The following is a 26,151-nucleotide window of genomic DNA, read 5'->3' on the forward strand; positions in this document are numbered from 1 at the left end:
ATTAGCAAAACATCTGTCATTTTGAGTCGGAAAGACACACTTAAGAAACTAATGCAAATGCTATTCAGAGTCAAATCCAAATCACGAAGAATGGTGTTATTTTTAGCTACAGTAATGTGCCGTGTTTTGTGTTGAACTGCAAAGTGAGAATATTTTTACACTGGTATTAGGTAAGGCGTTTTGATGTGACTGAAAAGAAGGGCAGAAAGGGAGAGACTGGCAGCGCTTGTCCTTCTGCTGAATTATTGAGGCACAAGGCAGCTTCCTTCTTACCCAGCACAGACGAGAGCCTAAGATTGGCCCCTATACTCCTTTCTCCACTTCCGCTTTTCATCTCTTCTCAGGCGTCTTATCTTTTGGTCTACATTTTTGTTTATTCCCCTTCCTTTTCTCCAGAACTCCTGTGCTTTCCCTCTTTTGTACGTGGGTGCCACATCGAAAGCCACGCACTGCAGGCAAACTGTTTTTTTTTTAAACCTTTTGGTGGGATTCTGGTATGTTCGCTGTAGGCTGGTTGGCGAGGGACAGATAAACGTAGCTGCGCTGTGTGGTGAATGTTTAATGGGACCAACTGTGAATATTTAATGTGAGGAAGAATGAGGGAGTCGTATGTGAAAACAGAAACATAAAGATATGTAAACAGAGTGAAACTATCAGGATTGTACCCTAATAAACGGTTGTAGCTATGGTCTCGTCACAGTGTGTGCTTTTTCATTTTATCAAGTCTGCAAGCATTGTACATGAATTTGTGGGTCTTTTTATCTTGCCCTCTTTTTCACTGTTGTTCGTTTCTGTCTGAATGACATATGGCTAAATTGGAGGCCAAATTGAATCAAATTTTTATATACCAACAGGGTTAGCCAAAAGGGGGATCCTTACTCTGAAGAACGTATGATGTAAATTTGTCGCCAGGACGTGAGACAAAATTGTTTTCATTTATAGTAATAACTTTTGACCCAGGTGAGTAGTATGTTCAGTCAGTAATACAATGGTTGGTTTTTATTGTTTTGTTTGCCATAATGTTAAAAAAAGTAAAAAAAAATAAAAATAAAATGTAATCCATGTTGTATATTTAAAGGTAAAATAAAAAAACTGGTTTCCATCTATTAAATTGTTTGGTAGGGCAGAATCAAAAAACATTTCTTTAGCAGAATTGTGTGCGGTTCCTCTTCTTAAAAAAACATTGACAACATTAGGTGTCTTGGACACTTGAGCTCACTGATGCAAAGGTTGTTCTGAAAAATAGGCAAAAAGCTTAAAAACAAGTTAAAATATTTTTCCCATGTTACCCAGAAATGGTTTAAGCCGATTTAGAAAACATTTTCGGAACCTTTTTTTTTTTTTCCAGTTTTAATGGATAAATGATTTAATTGTTTTCTGTCAGTTAAAATGAAGCCCCCATCATGTCCTCTTAATTTTACAGTATTCAGTGTTGAGATCAAAAGTCAGTGCCTGAGGACTGATGCGCTCCTAGTGATTATTTGGTGAATTTCCTTCAGTTCCTTTTGTTTTCCAATGAGCCTTAGTTCTGAAGTCAGTTAGTTACCACTTAAAGACTCACCCATCCTAAAATGACCCAATTATTGGATGCTAAGCCAAAGTTGGGTTTTAGCTGCGTTCTATTTTTTAAGATTAAAATTTGACTCAAGTGTCAACCTTAAATCATTAATTACTTGTGCTCTACTGCAGGAGCAATTCGAAAGTTTCTATAGTTAATTTACTGTGTTAAAACTTTGTTTTGAATGTTTTTTTCATTCAGGACATTTTATTAAGTAAAATATGTTTGGATGTAGATACTTATTCCATGCTGGGGAAAATCGAGGAGAGATGGAGAGGTCTGTCATTTTGTCATCTCTGTAGTTTTTTGTCTGCTGACAGCGATACTAAGTTTAACACACTTAGGTGTGTTACAATTATTCTACATTTATTAAGGTGCTTACACTGTAAAAAAAATAAAAATAAAAAAATAAAGGTCGAGGGGCTAAATCTTTAGGTTTTACAACTCAACTTAGTTTTACCATACCCTAATTTTTTCAGAAATTTTTGTTCAAGAAAATTTGGTCACAGAAAATATTAATAAAAAAAACACTTGAAATGAATAAAACTGAAGGAGAAAAATAAAAAACAATAACTATTGCATAATATTGGCTGCATACTCTAGAGCACAAAGTTAAAGTTGCAAAACCTGGATTTTTTAAAATCAGTATTTTTATCAGCTTTTAAATATAAAAACATATCCTGGATTCTTTTGGGAGGTATATGGTAAGGAAGTTGGTCATTTGTCAAACATAACCCTTTGAAGGACACTAATGTTTAAGGGGTTTAAAATCAATGACTGAATTTGTTTGTTTTAGTGGCTGAAATAAGGTGGAGGAAGTAAATGTTTTTAGGGCGTGGAATAAATCTTTCTGTGAGGTTAGTTGGAGTTGTTATTTACTTCAAAATGTAGTTAATGGAGATAATGCAACTGGTATTAGACTGTTGGGACTGTTGAGGCTTTCAGCCACGAAGGATGAGTTTGTTTTGCAGGGAGAAAATATGGAGATTTGCTGCCTTGAGAAGTTTCATAATTAAATTTGATGCAAAACATTTAAATTAAACAATGTTTTTTCTAAACAAAGCAGCAATAGGCTGCATGACTTCTAATGTAGAGGAGTAAATATGAAATACACCACAAGGTTTCTAATAAAACCAAAAACATAGTCTCTGCGTTTGGTGCTGGTTGGTGATTTGAATACAAGTTACTGTGAGGTTGAAATAGTTGCTAAAAATAGAAACGCTGTTTGTATTGGCTTTCTGTTTTTATCCTTGTTTATTTTTAGTTGTGTGTGTGTGTGGGTGCACGTCGGTGACCTCATGGTTTGTGTTGCTGCTGCTGACATAAAACCTTACGGACTTACAAACATAATTTACTAAGGTCTATATCCCAAATAGCGATTCACATAAATGCACGCTAAAATATGGCTGATTGTGATTCTTTTGCTCAGATTTATCTGTTTATAATATACATTTAAAAATATTTTGCTTTATAATTTTATATCTGTCATCATAAACTGAAGTCATTTAAGAGGATGTTTCAAACATGGACTTCCTAACACAGCTTGCATTCAAGTTAAAATAGTTCCTGGACTCAGTTTCCATTGCCAAAGAATGCAAATAAATGTTCTCACCTTGATTTAGTCTTTGTTTGCTTCTATACACAGTAATCTCTGTAACAGAGATGGAAGCAGACCAAAAAGCTAGAAAAGAAATCCCTCACTCTTTTGGTAGTGACAACACTTTTGTAAGAAACATCTAACTTGGTCGGATAGATCAGGTGTGCTGTTTCCATCCTTCCATTTCCTTGAGCACCTAAGGTCAAGTTAGAGTCACAGGATTGCTTTAGCCTGGCCAGCTACTGATGGGCAAAGACATTTTCTGTCTTCTTTTTTTTTACTTCTGTTATGTTAGGGTTGTAAATTTGTGCTCGCCAACAAATTACCTGTAGCAGGTATAGCTGCCACATTGCAAATGGATGTTTGCACCGAATTTGTCTTGTTTCTTAGCCCTCCTTTTGGTGAATTTCTTTAATGGTCCTCTTCTGCCATCCAAACGCTAGGTACACAAGCACACACAATACGAGAACACTACCCCTTATTTCACTTCTGTTAATTTTAATAATATTTCTTTATGTTAAATGTAGATCAGACTAAACCAGCCATCATTAGCTGGAGAAAACCAGAAAGTTCAACGGAAAGAGTCTATTTGGAGATAGCAATGTCCTAAGACACTGGGTACTCTGATTCTGGTGCCATGCTGAAGAGCTGTTCTGTGTGTCCCCAGTATGCTAAAGCAGCGGTCTCCAACCTTTTTTGCACAACATACTGGTTTATTGTCTGACCATATTTTCCAGGATAAATACAACACAATCAAATACAACTTTCAGAAAAACTGGTATTTTCTAATTATGGTAATAGTCATAGTCTCACTGACTAGTTTACGTCTTTCTGATCCAGTATTGATGTATGAACAGGATTAGAACAAGTTGATGTTTTACTGTTTCCCTTAGGAATCGAAATCCAAACCACACGACCAATTTTAATGGGCATTTCTGGCCATTTAAGGATGTGCTGATTGTACATTTAAACAGGAGCTTTAAACTACACCAGAGGTAGTTTTACTTTAAATTTTTTTTACCCTTGTGACCTATAAAAAATCATTTCCTTTTTGTCTTATCTTTTCTCAAACCAGTTTTAGGAATAGCAGAACAAAAAGGAATCGTGTTACGAAAACACCTGAGACTTTTGCTTCATTTTATTGTGAAAAGTTGCTTTTACAGTGTTGTTCACATCATTTCAAAATAGTTTTTTTAGAGTTGCACTTTACATTATCATTTAAGTAAAAAAAAAAAAGAAAAGGGGTTATTAAATATGTTTGGGATTTTTACAGTAAAAAAAACAATTTCAACTCAGTTACATTTTTTGTGTGACTTTTGGCTTTGGATGGTTTGACAATAGCTTATTGGCCATCTTTGCGCTGGACCAATTTAACTCATTAGTGTGACTTTTTTAAACATAATTTCTGTGTCACTTCAGGTTAGACCCATGGATTTATTATGGATCTAAAGTCTGTTTTCCCACAGTGGTTAAGCCTAGACTTTATTTCATTGCATATTTGATTGCCAAATCTAAAAGTTTCAAGTGAAGTCATGACTTTGAAAGTCTTGCTGAAGAAAGATGAATCAGATTCAAAGAGTGTCAGTTTGATAAAGAACTTTGGCTGCTTTGTGGACACAAATGCTAGATGTTACGTTAACACTGGGCATGTGTGGGTTCAATAACGCACTAAGTGCGCGGTTTCATAAACATGCTTTTAGCATACGGTGTTCACACGGGACAAGCAGGGAGGGGGTTCTTCTTCTTTGTTTTTTCATTGTTTACTAGCCACCTACAGTTGGACTAGGCTTGGTCAAAACGGTGCAAATCTTGCCAATCTTGCTCCAGGCTTCTACTAAATGCGACTCCCTGATTCGTGAAAGTTCCGCTGTTCAGCGTTCAAGCAGTGACAAGTTCAACTGGTTGAACAGACTGAAAACAGACTTAAACAATTGCATAGCAATGCATGGATTCGACAATTTGGAATGCAGAAGCCAGAAACGCAGGTTTACAGGCGTTTACATAGACTTTTCATTGGAAGGACTCTGTCGAACACCAGTTGCAAAGGTCGGTGTGAACATAGCTTAAGACATACCAGTATTGTCGAATTATTATTGTTGTTGTTTTTGCTTCTTAAATCCCTTCTTCTGCATCAGTCCAATCATATTTGCCCTTTACTCCGTAATGTCTGTCTCCTAGTTGGCTAATATTAGTCCAGTTATGAGAAAGTTCAGCTTAAAGAATGACACTTTGCATGTTGCAACATCTACACAGTGTGTGCTTTTGATTGATTATTTTACAGCATGCAAAGCTGGTTTCATTGAAAAACGCCGCTTGCATGGTGGTAATTACATGGAAGTGCAAATTCGCACACGCATTCACATAAAACGCCTTGATCTCTTTAAATATTTGTTCACCTTTTGTCCATACAAGGGTTCTGGGTGCAAGGCTACAGTTTTCCCAGATGCAGGATGTTTGATAAGCAGATAAAAACTCTACTAGAGGTGACCAGTTTTGCTGATTGTTGTCCTGTTTTTTTTGCTTGCTTTTCTTCCTTTGCTACATCAGTGTAATGATAGCAACTGGTGCTTGCCTTCTGGCTGTTGGTCAAGTTAAAGTCATTTGATAATCTCACTTAAATCTGCTTTGTAGCATTAACACAAGACTGGAGGACTCCTGAGAGAATGCTCAGCACAGTTTGGTTTGGTTGAAGTGTGCATTCCCACCAACTGGCTCACTACCAGAACAGTTGGTGGATTTGTGTCTGCTTCCAAGGTTGCAATCCAAACATCCCTTCATAATAAAAGTCTGCTCACTGTGAAAGTGCTAGTCAAGGCTTTTGGGTTTGACGTACTGATCTTGTCTGCTTGCGATGGACGTTTTTTAGACCATCTAATAGATTGTTATTACAGTATACCATAGAAGGAATTGTAGTTATCTGGAATACATTTAACATATTTTTATACATTTAACAGTTCATTTTTTATTGTTTGATCCAAAAACTTTTTATGTCCCTTAATTCTTTTGAAATTCAATTTCCTGGATTGATGCTTAATTCTATTAATACTCTAAACTATTTTTGATTCTTTACGAAGCTACTCTCTATATATTATAGTCATGTTACTCTGGGACTAAGAGAATGGGAGTAAATACAGACTAAGGTGTGACCACGCATTGTTTAACATTACTGTTTACAGTTAGTTTTTAACAAGCTGCTTTTACAAACATATTGAACAAGGCTTTATAGCTGTTGCTTTTAACACTTTAAAAAAAAAAAAAAACTGGTCACATTTTTACAATAACACAGAGAGTGCATTTGACTCAGTCTATATTTTACAAATGAGGCTGATGTCTCCTCTATAATAGAATACAAGAAAGACACAGTAAGTCACAGTTGTGAGTGTGAGGTCTGATCTGTCAGATGTGACACATGTCCCTTTGGAATGAATAACTTCTCATGTGTGATTAGCTATCGCCAAGCAAGTATCAAGGCTGCACATCAATTCTGGGGACCTTGGCAGTGATAAGTGCTGACATAAATCTTTCCAACAGCTGTAGCTGAATGTATTTGCTGTAGTGGTTGTCCATCACCCATTTGGGACTCTTTTTAGTAACATTTCTCATAATAAAAATATTGTACAAATGCATTTTTTTAAGTTCAATATTTAAATTAAATGTAATTACTGTCATTTTAGCATTTATTAAACACCTTTCACCCAGCAGAAACCTGCTAAATAGCCCATAACATTAATATTGAAACCTGGCATTCTGTCATTTTATTTTTCTGTGGCTGTTAACTCACTAGTTTAGCAAACTGCTTTGTTTTAAACCCTTAAGTTAAGCTTGTTATTTCCTGCTGAAGAGTATTGTAGACCTTTAAAGTGGATTAGACCTGTGACGAAAGGAACAACCACATTCTATACTGATTACAGCAAATGGATTGGGTATGTCTGAAAAAAATCAGATATTAAATGGATGAATGAGATTGCAAGTTGCCTTTACTCAGTGTGAGGAAAATGTGCTTATTGTAGATGAAATCCTGCACATACAACTTAAATGCTTATAAGCAGGTCAGGGTACAGTTCATCCCAACTAGACAGAGTAGTTTTAAAACTATAAATGTTTTGACCTCATGTGCATTGATCAGCTGCATCAGAGTTGTTGTGACTTTAACATCAGACATGTTACTGAGAATCATTTTGAATGAACTTATTGGTACTTCTGCAGAAGGTTCTATGTCAGTATACTTATCTTCCACTGTTGAAAAGACCTTTAAGTCTTAACTTGCTGAATGGCCTTTAACTCCAATTTATTATTTGAAAAGATAAGTGACTATAAGAACATTAGTTTGGGTTCATTGGACAAAAATGATGAGATGATGATGCAGCACTAACGCTGAGGATTTTCTCTGTTCAAATCAAATGAAACACGAAGGTTGAAAAAGGTTTACATTCAGTGCTGGTTAGGGCTGCACGATATGAGGAAAACTCACGATATGCGATATTGGTAATTAATATTGCGATAACGATATAAATTGCGGTATATAAACAAATAGCAAAAAAAACAAAAACATAATTTCCATTTCACTGCAACAGTTTAAAAATTATACTCCAAATGACCCTTGTCGACGTAGGAGGCAAACATCAAACATAAAAGGGCTCATCTGATTGATCAAAAACGTAAACGGGTCCTTCTGATTGGTTAAATGCTTAAAGGGCTTTATTTCATTTGTTCAATATTTCAAGCTGCCATGAGTTTGTTTTAGCACATTTAAGGTAATCATTTATTGCGATTTTTGCCGTCTTTTGCGGTATGCATATTGTACAGCTTGATTTCGCGATAACGATAAATTTGCGGTATATTGTGCAGGCCTAGTGCTGGTAGGCATTTACACAAGATTGAGAAGGGAATTTATATATATAAACACATATATAATAAATTCCACTGATTCCATAAGAGAAAAGCAAATGCACAACATGTAATGATTAAAGAAAAATGCGGATGACCTTTTTATTAAATCTTCAAAATGGAACACAACCCTACAGGGTACAAAAGACAGAATTCCAATTCATTTATAAACCGGAATAAAAACAACAAACATAATTGTGGAGATTTTTGTTGCAATGAATGGCTTTATGCTATATACTTCCAGATGTCACAAAAGTTGTGTTCCAATTTAGTCTCTGAGTAAGTCTTTTCAGAATATGTAAATTTAACCAAAGCTACCCTGAAGTTGAGCATTTAAATTTACACACTCAAAGCAGCAAACTTTGCATTACTCTGTATAATTGCCAGTGGGGTGATGATGGTGTGCTGATGCTAAAGTGAATTTTAGACATCGCAGAGTGAAGTTTAAACACAACTAACACAACTATTATAGCTAAAATTTTGGCTATTTTAAGTAATTTCATTTGGTTCCACTGGTTGAGTTGTGACTATGATCCAGCCAGGTCTGTCTATTGGATCTTCCCTTCAGATCCAAGTGTTGCTAGCCACCATTTAGTAGACTGCTAAATAATAAAATACTTAATCAGAGTGATAGAAGATAAGGGATTTTAAAGTCTTGGTTTGATTTCATTGTACATGCACATCTGAAAAAGAGGTAATTGCAAAAGAAATACCAGGTTACTACTGTTTGGTCGGCAGATATAACCAATAAATTCAATTTTTATTACCTTTTTTATGATTTTATGTGCCATCCATCTTTTACTTCTCCATTTCTTCTTGTTTTATTTACACCATTGCTTTTTTGGCCTGTGCACCAACGTGACACTTGCCTCCTCACATCCATACACAGTTTGCTTGTGCTCAGCACTTTTGTGGAATCTAATAAATTCCACAAAAACATTGCTCAAATTTTGCTTCCATCTTCTGTCTTCCATCACCATCTTTAATCGCCCTGTGTTTCTGTGGGCTTGTATTGTGTCATTGTTTTTCTGTCTCTGCTTGATGATGCAGGCCGAGCCAGGCCAATGTGATTCAGGGTTGTAAGCCGGTTGAGGATTGGTTCTATTTATAGTCCTGTCTGCTCTGTGTCACATTGACCCTTAGTCTGTCTCTTTTTCTCTTTTGTTGTGCTTGTTGATTTTTTTTGTCAGTCTGCCACTCATATAGCTCATTATCTGAGAGCTGTTACCCTAAAATGTTTTTCATGCTTGGCGTCTCAGTAATTGCAATTTCTTTGACATGATCTCACTTTAATTAGTTCATTCTGTCTCAAAAATGTTTTTTTCCTTGAAATTAGGTTGTAAACTAAATAAACTTTTCCTTAAAAAAATGTAAACCAGCTATTTAAGGTAATCAAAAATACTAGCAAAGTCACTAAGAAGGACAATGCTTGTATTTCATGAATGATAGTATTAAGATTGATCATTTTTACGAATAACCATACTTTTTGATACTTTTTGATAATTTAAGAGAACATATTGCATAGCCTTTGTCTACTTGCATGCTGCGGGCAACGAGTTGCAGCTAACACTTGTACAACACACAAGTATGAGTCAAATAGGTGAGATGTTCTCCTGCTATGCACATTTTTCTATGTATTTTTTTTACTCCCCCACCCTCAATCCCGCCGACTGTACAAGGGGCCCGTAAGTCCTGTTGACATGATAAGTGAATACTCCTTGCAGGCCCTGTACAGGTTTGCCCCTTTGTATCCACAGATAGCCCATATCTGGCTGTAAGAGCAGTTGTGACTAATGGTTTATTAACAACTCACTAGAGTGTGTTGTAAGGGCACCATACCACAGCATCACCTGTGAGTCATAAGTGTGTGCAACTTACATTAGTCTTACAGCTACCTTATGATACACTTACCAAGTTTCATTTTCAGCAAGCTTTAAGGAAACTGCCAGACACATCTGCAAGAGACACCTGTGCTGCTCTTGTCTATAACCCTCCACAGGCTTGGTTAACCCAAAAACCCACAGCACCCGTACAGGTGCATGTGATTTATGTATTTAAAGTGACCTTTAAGCACGTACCTTGAGTTGTCTTTTGCTTTTGTTTTTCAGCTGATTTTTTTGTTTCGTTTTTAAGAAAAATATAGAAAAACAAGTTATAGGTGTTGTATGAGATGGTAAAGAAAGCTCATTCAGTGATTTGTGGTTTAAGTGTTGGCTACTCAATTAGGAAATGCTAACCATTATCCTAAAAAACATGCTGAATATGATTTATTTTACAGCTTTGAGTCAGCAGATAGACTAGTAACTCCACGCTTTCAATTTGGCTTTGTTGGTTTTTTTAATACTTAGTGGTCTAAAATATTTCTTATTAAACTGTGGCTCAACTATAACACGTTTGTTTCTTTAAGGTGGAAACCTGAGCACCTAGCATAACTTGACAAGTGTGTGTCAAAGGTATGTAGAAACTAAAGAACCTTGGTGCCCTTAAAATGACAGAATGGGTGGAGGGACTGAAAGGTAAACAAAGTCATCACTTGGACCCAATTTTTGTATTCATGCCAAAATAAACACTTTGTGGAGGGTGTTGCATTCCAAAATTTTGTAATTATTTTAGTGCCGTTGGTTGTCATGTGCTTTACTAAAGTCATGTCCCTTAATTTTCTCAAGCTTTATTTTTTTCTTAAAAACCTGTTAATATATATTGTGTATGTTTTTTTGCATGATTTGGTAGTAAATTTAAAAATAAAAATATTTGAGTCCAGTTAATGGTTTAGTGTAGAAAATGTCTTTAAATTGTGTTCCTGCCATCATTCCTGTGCATTTATATTGTTTTCATCATGTATATATCAGAATTACATTTTATACATTCTTCTGCATGCACCTTGTACTATGTATTCTTTACCATCAGAATAGCTTGTAGTGCCTGATCCCTTTGTTAACAGCTCTTTTTTAATTACAACACAAGTTTGTTTTTCTGGAATTTTGGCACAAGCAGCATGTTTTTTAGTCGGAGGCACACCCAGTAGTCTCCAATGGGTTTGTTTAAAGGAAAGTCCTGTGTAATTACTAAGTGGTCTGAAGCAACAATGCTATGAGCTATGCTTTTAGCTGAGTGCCCATGGTGTTTTCAGTGTTTTGAACGCTGCATTGCTAAAAGTTTAAGATGGAAGCCGTTTACAATCTAATGGCATTTCCGAAAGGAAATCATGTTTATGACATTACTTGAACTGACCCAACATTATGTATTTCTACTTGTTTAGTTTACTATTTAGTTTTGCCTTTTTCCTGCCTTTAATATGACAGTTTTTTTAAAAGCATATGAGTAATAAAATAAATCAAACCGCTATCTTCAAACAGCAATCTTTTGTTTTTAAGGATTTTCCTCAAAAAATACATGAAGTAAACGGCAGAGGTGGTTCTGCATGCATTTATGTGTTTAATCAGTGAGTGTATTATCATGGTGATACTCAACTATGCTCACGTTTGCTCAGATCTGCAGGTAAAATCGGTCCATGGCAACTGCTGTCTGCATTGGCTTCAGCTGCTCAGTTCATGACATGTGCTTAAACATTTGTGTCTGTGTGCGTACACTGCAGTCACTACTGTAATATAACAAGACAAAATATTTGCATTTATTTAAAACATTTTTTTTTGTTATCTCTGTGCATATATTTTGCAAAGATGGAGAGCTCTGTCCATCCCATACCACAAATGTTTTTCTTAAACATTTTTGAACCTTCATTTTTACCAAGAAGGTACATTGAAAGTGAAAACTCAATTTTAAGGAAGCTCTGTTCACGTTTGCACAGTTCCTAATTCATACTATGTTCAGTCCAACCACAGATCAACCTGTGGTCATTGAGCAGCTCCAATGGAGCACCTTAGCCACCACAGTGCTGTAAAAGGTTTAATCCTGACTGTGTTGGAACTTGTTTTAGGTTTTTATGCAGCTAAAGAGTGTGAAGTGTGAAGACCACAGGTCACAAAATATTATTAAATGGTGCAAACCCGACCTTTAAGATCTGGAAGGACCTGATTTTGTTATGATTGACCAAGATGCTGGTGCCTTTCTTAAGAGAGAAACAAAAATGAAACAATCACACCACGTGAAGATCCTCCCCAACCTGCCCAGTTGAAAGTGTATATATTTACTAACTCTAACTATAAAGTTATAAATTCCTCAAATCAGTAATTCAAAGTTTTTACCTCTAATACGTTGGAAATTCAGCCTTGAACAAAAAGCTCTGACCTCTGTAAAATGAATCCCCAGTGTGACTTTTTTTACCACCAGCTTGCAAGGAATAAAACTGATTTTACTCATTTCAGAATCCTGACAATAATCATCCCCTACATTCCCTCAGACTGGAACCAAAGAGTCATTAATCATAATAGTTCCTTTTTTAAGTCCAAACATGCCAAAATTGACCAAAATGCCCCACCCTAAGGTATAGATTGAGACCCTATAGGCGTATTGTTCTGAATAAATGTAGATTTACTAATTGTATTTATTTACCTTAATATGGATAAGATCTCTCCAAAACCAACATTAGAGTTACTCTTTTCCATTAAAATAGCAAGTGCATAAAAGCTGCCACTGCTGTCACGCTGTGGCAGCTTGTGCTTGTTTTTCAAATTCAGACATGAGGCACCTTCAAAGTGTTTTAACTTCAGTAGTTATGCTACATGTTAGATCAAATATATATCAGTTAATGTCCATTAAAAGCTCCGTCCTCGTACTGTTGTAAGTCTCTTTTTCAAGGCCACAGCTACATATGGATTATGAACAAAAATGTCTGTCATTGGCAGAAAACTAAAAAGTGCAGTGGTTACTTTGACACCAAAGGTTTAAAGCCATCTAATTACTAAAGTTTTGGAAAGGCATCACTTTCCTTTAAAGCTGGCATAAACTCTGTTTTGCTGTCAAACTGTGTGATATGAAGGAGCAGAGGTACTTTATGGGCACACCAATACTCGTGCTTGACCCTTTTGCATATCTATTTTTATTCCTTACCTTTCCAGTAAGGAAAGAAAATCTGCATGGATTATTTATTTATGTTTTGCACTTACAGTTCAGCGCCTACTGCTCTATTGTTCACCCTTGAAAAACACCATGGTGGGTTGTTGTTGTGAGCACGCAGCTGTCCAACTGCAATAGTAGAAGACTTAAATAAAGGTTTAACTGATACTTAACCTAAACATGGACCACATAGAGAGATTTAAGGTAAACTTTGAGCAACTGTCACAGCTGCCTACATAAATGGTTAGAGCCCAAACAGAGTTTCAAGGAAATAAAGTAAAATATTGTGCAAATTAGAGAACTTTTCCAAGTGATAATTACATAAAATTAATATAAATGTTGAGACTGAAAACTGCCAGAGGAATAAAAATGATTTAGCTAAATATTTGAGGGCTGGAGCTATAAGGTAAAACAAAACCAGAGTTGTCTGATAAAATGTTCTGGTTTGTTATGTAAAAGAAACTTTAGGCAAAAGGCCTGTGGAAACAACACTAAAAGTAAAACAGCTGATGGACCGAATTTAATATTAGCCATATCAATAAAACACTTCATTGATTTAAGTTCAATTTGTAAAAACACAATCAATTTACAGTTTGATCCAATATCAGTGTGTTTTTCTCTTTTAAAAAAAACAAACAATTTTATTTATTATTGAAAAACACTTTTCACCTAACAATTGAGTTAAACTGAAAAAGACAGAAATTGAATTGATAGAAGGATTAATTATTGCAATTAAAACTATCTAAAAGTAACTTTTTGTCAGGAAAAATAAATAAATGCAGTTACAGAGCCAAAAGCTTTAGAACACATCCACATTTTTGTTTTTGTGAGGATTCTGTGGTTTAGTTCCTGACAAATTGAACTCAAACTTGCATGTTTGGTCATCCAGTTTGGCTTCCAAATGATGAGAGAACTATGTATTTTCAAATATTTTTCTAGTTGGGGTGTGCGTTTTGTCAAAACTGTCACCAGTTGTTAGTTTGGAGGTTTTTTTGTGGTTTTAAATAAATTGGGTTTAGTCATTCTACTTTAAAAACTTCAAAACTATCAAAATAGACATGGATATTGTCAAGTTTTATTTTCCTTTTTCATATTAATGTACATTTGAAAGGTTATTTTGTTTGTCCTATCTTGCACATAAAAAACAAGCAATCTGCCTGCAGATTCAAGTTTAATAAAGCTTTTGTCTCAGACCAGCAAATATATCTGACGTCCATACCAGACCGCTGGAGCTCTGAAAATAAGGCTGGAGAATGTCTGCAGTACTACTTTGCTTCTTTATCCACTCAGCACACTGCGCTGAACTAAACAGTCTGAATAAAAGTTTTGGAAAGGGATGCTCTTCTAGAAGCAGATTTGAGCTGTTTAGCATAGCAGGTCATGGGTTGAGGGTCGTTTTAGTTACATGTAAGTTACATGTAACTTCTGTTTTTCAGAAGTTACATGTAACAGAGTTCACCTTCTCCCTATTTAGGCACATTGTTGCAGGACAGTTGAAAAGTTGAAACTGGTTTTTCTCATTTGAATACCAAAATCTTGATTAATAAATGAATAAAGCTAGGAAAGTAAAAATCATTACTGGCTTTTTAGTTTTTGGCTCTTCTTAACTCAAAAGATTTCTGTTAACTGACTTGTCATGCCACTCTGTAATCACACATGGTCATAAATGACAGATTATCATGGTGTTATTATGGGATTGGTTTTACTCAGCTTCAATGGAATATAAAACCATGGTTCTTACTCGTTCTTTATATAAACTCTTCTCCCATCCAACAGGACCATTTGATTGACAGGAAGTTTTGTATTAAGCCCAGCTGGAGGATGGTGTGTTCATTGCAATTTCTGTTTCTCCACAACAGTAGAAACTTGTTGCTTTGTTCTTTTGTCATCTTGTCTTTCACTCATCTTGCCCCTTTTTATGTAGCTTCTGTCTTTATTATTAAAGACGAAAAGTGGACTGTCTCCTCCTTTAAAGACCCAACCAAACACTTTAAAAAAATGTTCCTTACATGTTTAAGATCCTTTTTTTTCTGCATAAAATAACAAGTCTGTTTTCATTTTGTCTGACAAAGTATTTAAATCAGGACTGAAACAATGTTTTTTAAAAGCTTTGCATTCATGTATGGTTATCTTTTTTACAGTTTCTGAATCAAGTCTTTTTAGTTCACAGTGTGGGAAAAATAATTGTGCAGGCCCTCAATCAAAAATGCGCATCACTAAAAGTTGGGATGTTGGTTTTCAGAGTTTTATTTTAGCACTTTATTAATATGATGGCAAATCTACGTTTCATTTTTTTTAAACAAGCCGGCTTTGGCCCATGTTTCTACAAACTATATTAGAGCAGCAACATTTAAGGAGGTCCTAACTTATAAAATATCACTTTTATATTTTGCTGTAAGTTTTCTTTTTTGCATTTAAATTTTCTTAGAATTATATAAGAATAAATCAAGAATCAAAAACAACAGTAGAATAAAAGACTAAGATGTATGTAATCCTAAATTCTTCTGAATTTACTATTCTTTAGTTTTTGGTTTTTTCTTAATATTTAATATTTTCGATAGTGCAGAGGAGGGGTTTAAACAAAATCTAATCTCTAATCGGATGAGTTGAGGACCATACACAGTGGAAGCCTTAAAACACTTTTGTTTCGGGTTTATTCAGACTGGACCCCTATTGGCTCGCTTAAAAAGGAACCAGAGTTCATTTCCCCTGATAATCCAGAACAAATTTTAAGTCTGAATGCACACAAGCGGAACCTGGTCCAGGACCAAGAACCACTCTCGCATCCATCTTTTGAAGTGGTCTTGCTTTATTTCCCATTGAGTTTTTCTCAGTTGGAATAGGCTCTGTGCTCAGAGCTCAACAACTGGACCAGACTACCACCATAGCAATGCATTACAACAGGTGGTAACAGAGTAGGAAAGAGGCAACAATGAGCAACGGACAAATGTAGACCAGCTAATGAGACACAGCAACTCATTGAAATGTGGTCAGATGAATGCAGGCTCATTAAAAGAACTTTGAACGTGACACATTTAGTCTCAGTAGCTTAGCTTTGTAGCCATTGTCTCCTCAGTAACCGCCTTGCAGCATGCCTCCGCCATACAAAAGTAGCATGTAAAAAGTGTTGTACCTGACGTTGATACAGGCCTTTAAAATTGGTCAGCGAAATATAAAGTTTAAATGGTTGAACTATCCCGATAAGCATTACAAAGCTTAGGACTTCCATTATTCTTTCTCTCATTGCTTTGCTCCCGCTCTTGTGATTCCTGGCCAATTCTCGAACAGAATTGTCCGAGTGAAAGCAGTTGGAATACACACCAAGCGCAAGGTCCAGAACTCGTCTACCCGGTTTGGACCAACGGATTTTCCAGGCTGAATACATCCTAGCCCAATGCATCAGGAGATGTGTGATACAGGAAACTGCTTTATACTTTAAGCTGCTTTTGACATTCTAGAAATCTGTTAGAAGCCTTCAGGTTGATCTGATGGAGTGACTTATTCGTTTTGTTTAAAATAATACTTTTTTTCTTATTTTGTTCATTTGAATGTTCAGAATCGATGAGTAGAAAGCAAAAGGGAGTTCAGTAAAATGCTTTTTTCTGCTGAATCATAGAAGAATTTGATAACATGAAACTTGCTGATTATTACGCTAGATTAAGTACGCTGATAGGTGCCTGTGTATTTTATAGAGGAACATTAACCGATGCTAATACTTTTATTTTATCCTTTTGGTTTGAAGAATTTCTGGATTTTACAGAGTAGACAGATGAAGGAAGACTGGAGAAGAGAGATAATCAGATGTTGTGGTTTCATAACCTATTTTTCATCTGAAATGTTTTCATCAGTTTAAATGCCTTATTTAAATTTTAATTCAGGATAAATAAACTAATAAAGTCAACCTGAACAAGGTGACTGATGGGTTTAAGAATGTCCAGTGTCACTTTATTCCTGTCTCACATGCTCAAAAAAGGTCACTTTTGTTGCCAAAATGTGTGGTGCCCATCTGTCTGTGGAAACAGCAGCTGTTTGGTAACAGGACAGGGAGGATGAACACGCCTTCTGCACTGGGGGTCTTGCACTGCATCAGTGTGCATTACCTGTCTTAAAGCCAGTCTGTCAGATGCAAACAGCTGCACGCTCGTGGAGGATGATCTTTTTCTGCCATCAGAATCATAAACAAGACATTGATTACCTTTAGGTAGAAGCTACAGTCTTAATTTCTCTAAGGGCAAAAAGCTTGTGCCTATAGATACATGTGTGTATGAATGCATCACTGTGGTTGTGTGATGGTGTGAACTCACACTAGATCCCTGTCATAGGCTCTTATGTAGTCTGGGTTCTCTTCCATGAATCAATTTAGCCATTTACTGCATCACTAGTTACTTTGGCTGCAAATGTAGTATTTTAGAAAAATGGATGAGTGATGATGAAGAGGGAGGATTTTTTGTTTTTGTTTTAATTCTTAATTTCTCAAGCACTTTTCTCCATCCTTTTTAAACAATCCTATAAATCTGGGAATTGTATTTAAAAAGTTGCTGAAGATGATTGGAAAAGGGTTAAAGTTGTTGGTGAAAGAAGGATAATGTTGCTTATTTTTAGCTTTCCAAGAAATGTGAAGTGATTCTGGCTGCTATTGCTCACATGCTGGTTTTGATAGTAAGATTTTCACTTCCTTATTTTTTCTCAGTGATGTTGAATAATCTTTCTTCAACTCTCTGCTGTCATCTGTCTACAGATCATCAGAAACTGGAGCGGGAAGCCAGAATTTGTCGTCTGCTAAAACATCCAAACATCGGTGAGTCATCCTTGGGAGCCTTCTCAACAATGTGGAAAAGCTTTGATAAATCTAATTATGGCTTTTTTAGTGACTTTGTCTGATGTTTTTCAAAAACCTCAGCTGTTTCTTGATCTACAAAGTAAAAGTTTTTTTCACTTACACCTTAAAGAACTTAAACTTCTTTAACTTAAAGAAAACTGTTTTGTGTCATTCTACTCCATCAGGAAAAAAGGCAGATCCTTAATGAAGGCCTATCACCTTTCTGATCTTTTAACTAAGTGTTTAGTTTGTGTGGTCAAATGTTTAAACATGCTGGTTACCTGATCTTTTATTGTGCAACATATTTGCACGATGCAACGGGACAGCAGCCAAGCAGACGGCGTCCTTCTGAGCTCCAACGCACAGTCAGCTGGTGGTTTTACTCTGTTTACACCTTTTTCTGTATCCATCACTTCTCCATATTATCTACATGGTTGTTAACATTTCATAGGAAGAAGGCACTTCATAATACCAAAAAGGAAGCCTTCTTGTGCTTTTTTGTTGTTTCCAAATGTGTGTTTGAGTTTGAGAGAAGTTGTGACAAAAGGACAAGGCCTCTTATAAGGAAGGAAATGACAAAGTACCTTTGAGGCAGAACTGCTATAGTCTTATCACAGCATGCAGTCCACATTAGGCCTGTTCACACCGGGATGAATTTCGCCGGCGATTTTCGCCGACGTTTAACGCCTCGTGACTAAACAAAGGGCACCAATGAGAGTGTGCACACCGACGCGAAAAAACGCCACGCGCCAAAGCGTCCAAAAAAAAAAACGCCTCGGGTTCGTTTTTTTTTTTCGACGCGTCGCGTCGAAATCTATTCGACCAATGAGAATTGCGCTTTTGCACACGTGTCTGGAGCTTCTGAAGTTACAGTAAAACACAACTTGGGGGCGCTCAAACACAAAACTGCCTTGCTGAGCACACATACCAGCAAAGAAGATAGACGCCGAGTAGCGTCTACACTGCCGCGGAGAAATAATGACGGACATTCTAAAACATCCCCGAACCAAGCACCAGTTGGAGCTACTGGTGCTTGAAATATTCATGTTTTCTTTGTTTGATTCTGACAAGCGCGTAAATACTTGCTCTCTTCTTCTGAGTGAAAAGCGACTTTAAGAATCGTAAAGTTGCGCAGCGCCACCTTGTGTACAGGAGTATTTCTGTTTACATTAAGCGCCATCTAATGTCAGGGAATGAAATTGCATGTTCGCTCGGCTCATCGTCAGCGAAAATCGCCTGGGTGTGAACACAAAAGACGTGGCGAAAAACGCTGGCGAATAACGCCTGGCGAATATTCGTCCCGGTGTGTACGGGCCTTGAGACTCACACACAGTCATGCAGGGCGTGATAAGACCACAGTAAGGAAAGTTTTTTGGTCTCTTTTTTTTCTTTTTTCCTGGTCTTTTCTAGATTCAGGGCGAGACCTTGGTGTGTTCTTCTTTTTAAAATGGGGCTTTTCTAAAAAACAGTCAAATGGCACATTTTCTTTTAGAATTAATCAGATGTTGACATTTGAAACCAAACTTTAACATTAGCAGCTTTTGAATCTGTCTAAGGTTCAAAGATGACGTTGTACAATTTGCCATTTAACTTTAAGCGTGTTAGCCAGACATGTAGGTCATCCTGCTTGTTGAACTAGGAGGGAAGCAATTAAAGAACTGAGCAGATTGACAGTAATTATACTAACATGTTCGGTGTTGGAAAATTTTGTAAAACATTTAGTGTCTGGTTACGAGCTGATATCGATCAGTGACGTCTACTTGCACGTCATTCATGTTTTGTTTTTGGAACTTTATCTCCTCTACAAACTAAAGTATTTCAGTTTTAAGGCAATTGGAGACAATAAAATGCCACTAAGACAGGAACAAAACCGATTTATTCGAGATTTTGAATTCAAAACACGAGAATGAAAATATGAGATGAAGTAAAATATAATGTTGTTAGGTTGGATTTAAAGCTAATACATACCTTTCAGAATATTAGAAAAATGTTATGCTAAAAATGATGGACAAGTGATTTATTTACTGATCATTTTACAGACCCTGTAAAAAGATAACTGTGGCTGAAAAGACGAACTATTTAAAATGATAATCGAATGTAAACACAGTAATGTCATCCGCTACATGACACATAATTACGGTAGTTTGACTCATTTTGTGATTCAGTATTTTATGCAGCAGTACATTTTTATCTGTCATGAACCTATAAAATGTTTTTAGGTTAAAAAACAGTAGTAGATAAAATGCAGTTTTAGGATATAAATGTTCATCATGTTTGTCTATTTATTTTTGCTTTAATTGTCTTATCAAATATATAAAAAGAGGAGCAATGTTGCATTTATAAGAACATGGATTTACCTTAATTACATATTAAGTTAGAGAAAATAATAAACCTTATCGTATGATGACAAATCATTTTGATCACAAAATTCCTTGTGCATTTAATTTGTTTAGTAGTAGCTAGAAAAAAAAGTACATTTTGGGTTTAATAAAATAAAAATGAAATTAAATCCCAATTCAAATTTGTGAATCCTGCTTAATGAAATTGGTAGCTGAAATCCAGATTTACCATAAAGTTCTTTTTACAAAAATGTTCTGACAAAGTAAAAAAAAACCTAACACATTTGTACAAAATCTACCAATTCTTTTTAACAAATGCAGAGCAGGTTCTGCAACCTTAATGTTTTCATGTAACTTTTTCAGATTAAATGAAAACATGTATCTGTAGAAAAATACTTGCAACTGTAATCTACGCTGCAACTGAGTAAAAGGAGAAACCATAGATACTGTGACAGTTTTCATGGGTTTCTGTGCAAAACTTTATTTGTAAAAGCAAAGCTGACCTTGGTGTCTGGTTTTTTAATTGAGGACTTTCTCTGTGTTTCTTAGTACGACTTCATGACAGCATTTCAGAGGAGGGCTTCCATTACCTCGTCTTTGACCTGTGAGTAAATCCCATTAGTGCAGACACATGCGCAGCTGCTTTTCTCTCTCTTAAGTACCAATTAAATAATAATTGTGTAAAGATGTTTAATATTGAGAGGCTTACGTCATTCTGTTTAAAAATCATGGAAAAAAATTGATCCAGGTTTCCCTTATTGGGCTTTAAACAAGCTATGCAAAACAGAAAATTAAAAGAATATTTATTTTTAGCAGTGCTCACTTTGTTGCATTTGTAAATCCTGCTTTATTCAGAGCACTGAAAACATGCAAACATTTGCTGACATTTTGGGTTGTGGTTTTGTTTTGTGCCTTTTCATGTAACAAAGATGTTTATCAGCCAGAGACTTAAAGGGGCCTGCATTATCAACAGCTTGCCAAGTGCCCTCTCAAAGCCCCAGTCTAAACATTTTACACATAACTGGGGGCTTGTCTAAACACAAAAATCACAAAACAAGTGAAGCTTTTTATTTTTTTAAAACCATGTATTTAAAAACCTGTTGTTGGGATGGTTGGAATCAGGAAATCTCTTGAATTTGTCTTTCTTGTTTCTCTGCAGTGTGACTGGAGGGGAGCTGTTTGAAGACATTGTTGCTAGAGAGTACTACAGTGAGGCAGATGCCAGGTAACATCAGGCTTCCTTCCATGTTGTGGCAACACTTAAAATAATAGTATGACCAATGGGTTCACAAATGTAACCTCTATTTTGAAATAAATATATTAGAAATAATTGATTTACTTGAAATTTTACTAGAAATGCACATCAGAAAGCCAGTTGTCAACTTAATTCATACTGTGTAAATACATATTAAACAACATATACCATTTTCTAGAACAAAATCTCATAAACAGCATGACCATTTTTCAACTACAGAAGCAGGGTTTGCTTTTTTTGTTGACAGCCGCTGTTAAGTTTTGTGCTGCCAAAGCAGCAAAGTTGAGTTCTGCCGCTTGCTTTTGCTTTGCTGCAGTTTGTGCTCTTGGTTTCTGTCTCTTCTGGTATTTACCCCCCTTTCCAACCAAATGACTCAGGCCTTTTAAATCTAATTTCATGAATAAGTGATGGCAAATCTGCCCTTGTGCTGAAATCTTATTTTGAGTTTGTTGTCAGATGTTGCGGTGTGGTTTTGCAGTGCATTGCTAACCTGCATAGCTAAAGAATACCCCAAAGTTATTGTAGATCTGTTTTTGTTTTATTAGGTTAAAGACCTTAATAAAGTTATGTAAAATATATTTTAAAGGAAATAAACTGTTTTTGAATAGAGATACAGATTCTCATTACTATTTTCCTAATTGCACAAACAGTGTAAAGTTGCATAGAAGTAAGTAGAGGATGTAGATAAAATGAGTTTAGATTTTCTGTGTGTGTGAGAGAACTGGGAGAGAAATATGCTGAGTGTAGTTTGGAGTCCATTTTTAGCCTAATTTGGGCAGATCACTGAGAGCTTTTTTCTTCCTTTCCTTCCCAAAACATTTTTTCTTTCCTTCTGCTGCTGTCCCGGACTTCAACTTCAAAAAATGTCAAGCTCGATTTAATTTTAAGAGACAATAAATAGCATTTTAATGAGGCATCCGACCTGCAAAGGTACAGATTTGCTAACTCAGGCATAAGCTTACATAAGTTTTTCTCCTGCTCACTCAGCCCTCTTCGATTTCTTTCTCACATTTGTGCCCGAAGCGTTTTACTTCCAAAGTTAATTTTCTATTTATAGTGACAGTTTTAAAGTGTAGCATCCTTACTTTTCTTGTGTTTGGTGATCTTTATAAACTCTTAAATGTCCCAAAAAAAGTTTTATCCTCTTTTACTTTGTTTTCTCTTGTTTTGTCAAAGTGAAATGTTAGAAGCAAAGATTAGAAATTAAAATCGGTTAATTACACAATACCCCATTTCTAATAATTTATCACTGTGATGAGATGCATCTAAGGACCTTTTTTCCATTATTATTTTATGTGATTCCTTTCTGTCAATGCTTAATTGTCCCTTAGCTTGCATCATTTTGTCATCCAGCTGCTGTGTGCTGATGGCTCCCCCTTTGTCTTTCAGCCACTGCATCAGTCAGATCCTGGAGAGCATCAGTCACATCCACCAGCATGATATTGTACACAGAGACCTCAAGGTGAGCAGTTCAAAAAGAAAATTGATCCTAAACACCGTCTCATCTGCAGAAATTGTTTAGTTTGAGTCATGCGGGCCAGTGTGTGCACACCGCTGCACACACGTCATGCTGTGACGTTAAGAACAACTTGTGGGATCAGCGTCATCGCTCTCTTAAGGAGATTTCTGTTCTCCTCCTTTTTTCTGTTCTAATGCCATCTGTTTGTCTACTGTCTTCCTCTTTTTTGTTCTCCCCCGCCCCACCCCAGCCCAGCCGTTTACTCATTGCACCCCCCTTTCCCTCATCTTCGCATGGCTGAGGAATGACGAAAGCAGACCAGATGCTATTAATAGCAGGTTGGCGAGTGAGATGACGGCCAGTGACGAATTTCCTCCTGGCAATCTTGTACGCCCTTAGCAGAACAGAACCTCGCCAGCTGTGTGGTTTTAGTTTTTATGTGGCGGATAAAGGCATCAAGAGAACTTAAAGGGCTCTTTGGCTTTTCCTGAACTCCACAGTCCTCCTAAAGTAGACCAACACAAACAATTGCTTTTGATGTGAGAGTGCACTTATATCCTTATTTTTAAACGATGACAGATGATGAGACCACTAAAGGGAAAGTTTTATTTTAGTCTTAATGCACCACTTTGCATGTGATGCAAGCTGCAGTTGTGCTGCACCATGGCTGTTATCAAATTAAATAAACAGAGTTAAAATAATCATCTATAACGTTTAATTGACCAGCTGTTAAGGCCGGTTTATACTTCATAGGGATTTGTAGTCACTCGGGTCGCATTGGTCACAAGACAATCGAAAGAAAATCACCCCAATCGCTATGAAATGTTACATGAGCTAATTACACTATCTGCCATTGGAATTTTACACCCGTAGTACAGTTGCGTACCGTACCATTTAAACTGAATTTATTTGTCAGCGATTGGAATACACAAAGGCGAATCAAAGTCGATCAAAAATTGCTGTTTCCACATCCTAGGATTTTTAAGACAAGGCTGCTATTACTGGATTTTACATACAAGAAGGGTCAGCATGGCATGGTTGATTTTATTCTGTTTCTAATTCTCAGTTACAAAAAAAGTCAATACAACATTTTCACTGCATATCTACTTTCTAATGCAATTATAACTTTAACTATATTCAATTGAGATATAAGAGCAAGCGACGCATAATTTCAAATTTAACTTTTTTAATGTATTGTTATTTGGTATGTTAAGGCCCGTACCACCTACTCTGTCTGGACCATTAGTTAACCACAAACTTATTCATATAGATGTAAACATCAGCAGAAAAACTTGGCGTATTAAAAAAAAAGCTTTATATAAAAATAAGAAAGAATATCCCAGTATATTGCTGTATATTTGTGAAAGAATGGGCCGCTCTCAGGAGCTCGGTGAATTCCAGCGTGGAACTAGGATGCCACCTGTGCAACAAATCCAGTCGTGAAATTTTCTCGCTCCTAAATATTCCACAGTCAACTGTCAGCTCTATCATAACAAAATTGAATAATTTGGGAACAACAGCAACTCAGCCACAAAGTGGTAGACCACGTAAACTGACGGAGAGGGGTCAGCGGACGCTGAAGGGCATAGTGCAAAGAGGTTGCCGACGTGCTACGCAGTCAATTGCTCCAGAGCTCCAAACTTGATGTGACCTTCAGATTAGCCCAAGTGCAGTACGCAGAGAGCTTCACGGAATGGGTTTCCGATCAGCTGCATCCAAGCCACACATTACCAAGTGTAATGTAAAGCAGCAGATGCGGTGCTGTAAAGCACGCCGCCACTGGACTTTAGAGCTCTATAGCAGTGGAGACGTCTCTGAAGAGGACTTTTCCATCTGGCAATCTGATGGACGAGTCTGGGTTTGGAGGTTGCCAGGAGAACGATACATTTTGGACTGCATTGTGTCAAGTGTGACATTTGGTGGAGGGGGAATCATGGTGTGGGGTTGTTTTTCAGGACTTGGACTTTGCCCCTTAGTTCCAATGAGAGGAACTCTGAATGCGTCAGGATACCAAAACATTTTAGGGTAATTCTATGCTCCTAACCTTGTGGGAACAGTTTGGAGCGGGCCCCTTCCAACATGACACAAAGCAAAGTCCATAAAGACATGGATGTTAGTGGCTGGTGTGGATAAACCTGACTGGCCTGCACAGAGTCCTGACCTGAACCTCATAGATAATTAGAGCAGAGACTAAGAGTCAGGCCTTCTCCACCAACATCAGTGACCTCACCAATTCGCTTTTGGAATAATGGTCCAAAATTCCTATAAACACACACCTCAACATTGTGGACTGCATTCTGAGAAGAGTTGAAGCTGTAATATTTGCAAATGGTGGAGCGACATCATGTTGAACTCTATGGGTTATGGGGTGGCACATCAGTTCATATCAAGGCAGGTGACAGAATACTTTTAGTAATGTAGTGTCGAAAAAGAGGAAAAAGCTGCTTTGTTTTTAGGAGGATTGCATTGAGGTTTTAAGTAACAGGTTGCTGGTTTGATTCAAGTAAGTTTTTGGATCATAACCAATTTAGTCCTTTCCCCCCATCTCACTGTTATTACAAATAAACCTCTGAAGAGGAAGTGGGTTATTAAAAAGTCTTGTCACATTTTGTCACACACAAGTCTTTTGTTTGAAACGTATTACGTAGCTTTAAAACTAAGTCATTCTCACCTCATGATTTGAGGTCTTTGGTGAGTTTTTACAATATTATCTTAAAATGTACAAAAATAAGGCAGAAAATCAAAACTAATTTCATAAGTTCCAACTAAAATAAAGAAATAAAACTCAACAAGATCTGCATGTAAAGTGGGGTCATGGAGACACTAACTATGTAAGCTAAGCGTGCGCTGCAGAAATGACAGCCAGCGCAGGCAGGCCTCATATGCTTTGCCTCTCTTACATCTTAGGAGGGGTACTCTCTGTTGGGAAAACGCAAGAATTATAGGCAAGGAGCTGAGTGCTGGTGGCAGGCGGGGTTGCCACGGCAACAGGAAGGGGGGGGGGAGTCACCCGGCTGCTGCAGTGCCAGTGTAGGGGAGTCATTATGCCAACTCCCATCTATCTATCTCTGTCTGCCTCTGTTGCTCGCGCCACATTTAGTTGTTTTTTTCTATTGTTTGAGCCCTGCATTGTGGGTGGGAGTTGGGGTGGGGGGTGAAGGAGGAAGGAGAAATGTGGCGACATGGCGAAGCATATACATGAAAAGAAAAGTCATGGTTGC

General features: G+C 36.7%; 1 protein-coding gene across 31 annotated transcripts in view; it reads left to right on the top strand.

Annotated features, from left to right (window-relative positions):
* The window catches only part of camk2g2 (calcium/calmodulin-dependent protein kinase (CaM kinase) II gamma 2), a 55,206-nt gene that overhangs the window by 6,606 nt on the left and 22,449 nt on the right, over window positions 1-26,151 (top strand). For all 31 annotated transcript variants that reach the window (XM_023963757.2, XM_023963758.2, XM_023963761.2 and 28 more), the window contains exons 3-6: window positions 17,797-17,856; window positions 20,766-20,820; window positions 21,376-21,441; window positions 22,861-22,933. In XM_023963757.2, coding sequence (XP_023819525.1) covers window positions 17,797-17,856; window positions 20,766-20,820; window positions 21,376-21,441; window positions 22,861-22,933 — 254 coding nt within the window. The remainder of the gene's footprint in view (window positions 1-17,796; window positions 17,857-20,765; window positions 20,821-21,375; window positions 21,442-22,860; window positions 22,934-26,151) is intronic.

This window comes from Oryzias latipes, chromosome 15 (genome assembly GCF_053564925.1).
Source record: "Oryzias latipes strain Hd-rR chromosome 15, Olatipes_Hd-rR_3.1".
In the NCBI taxonomy this organism is placed as follows: Eukaryota; Metazoa; Chordata; class Actinopteri; order Beloniformes; family Adrianichthyidae; genus Oryzias; species Oryzias latipes.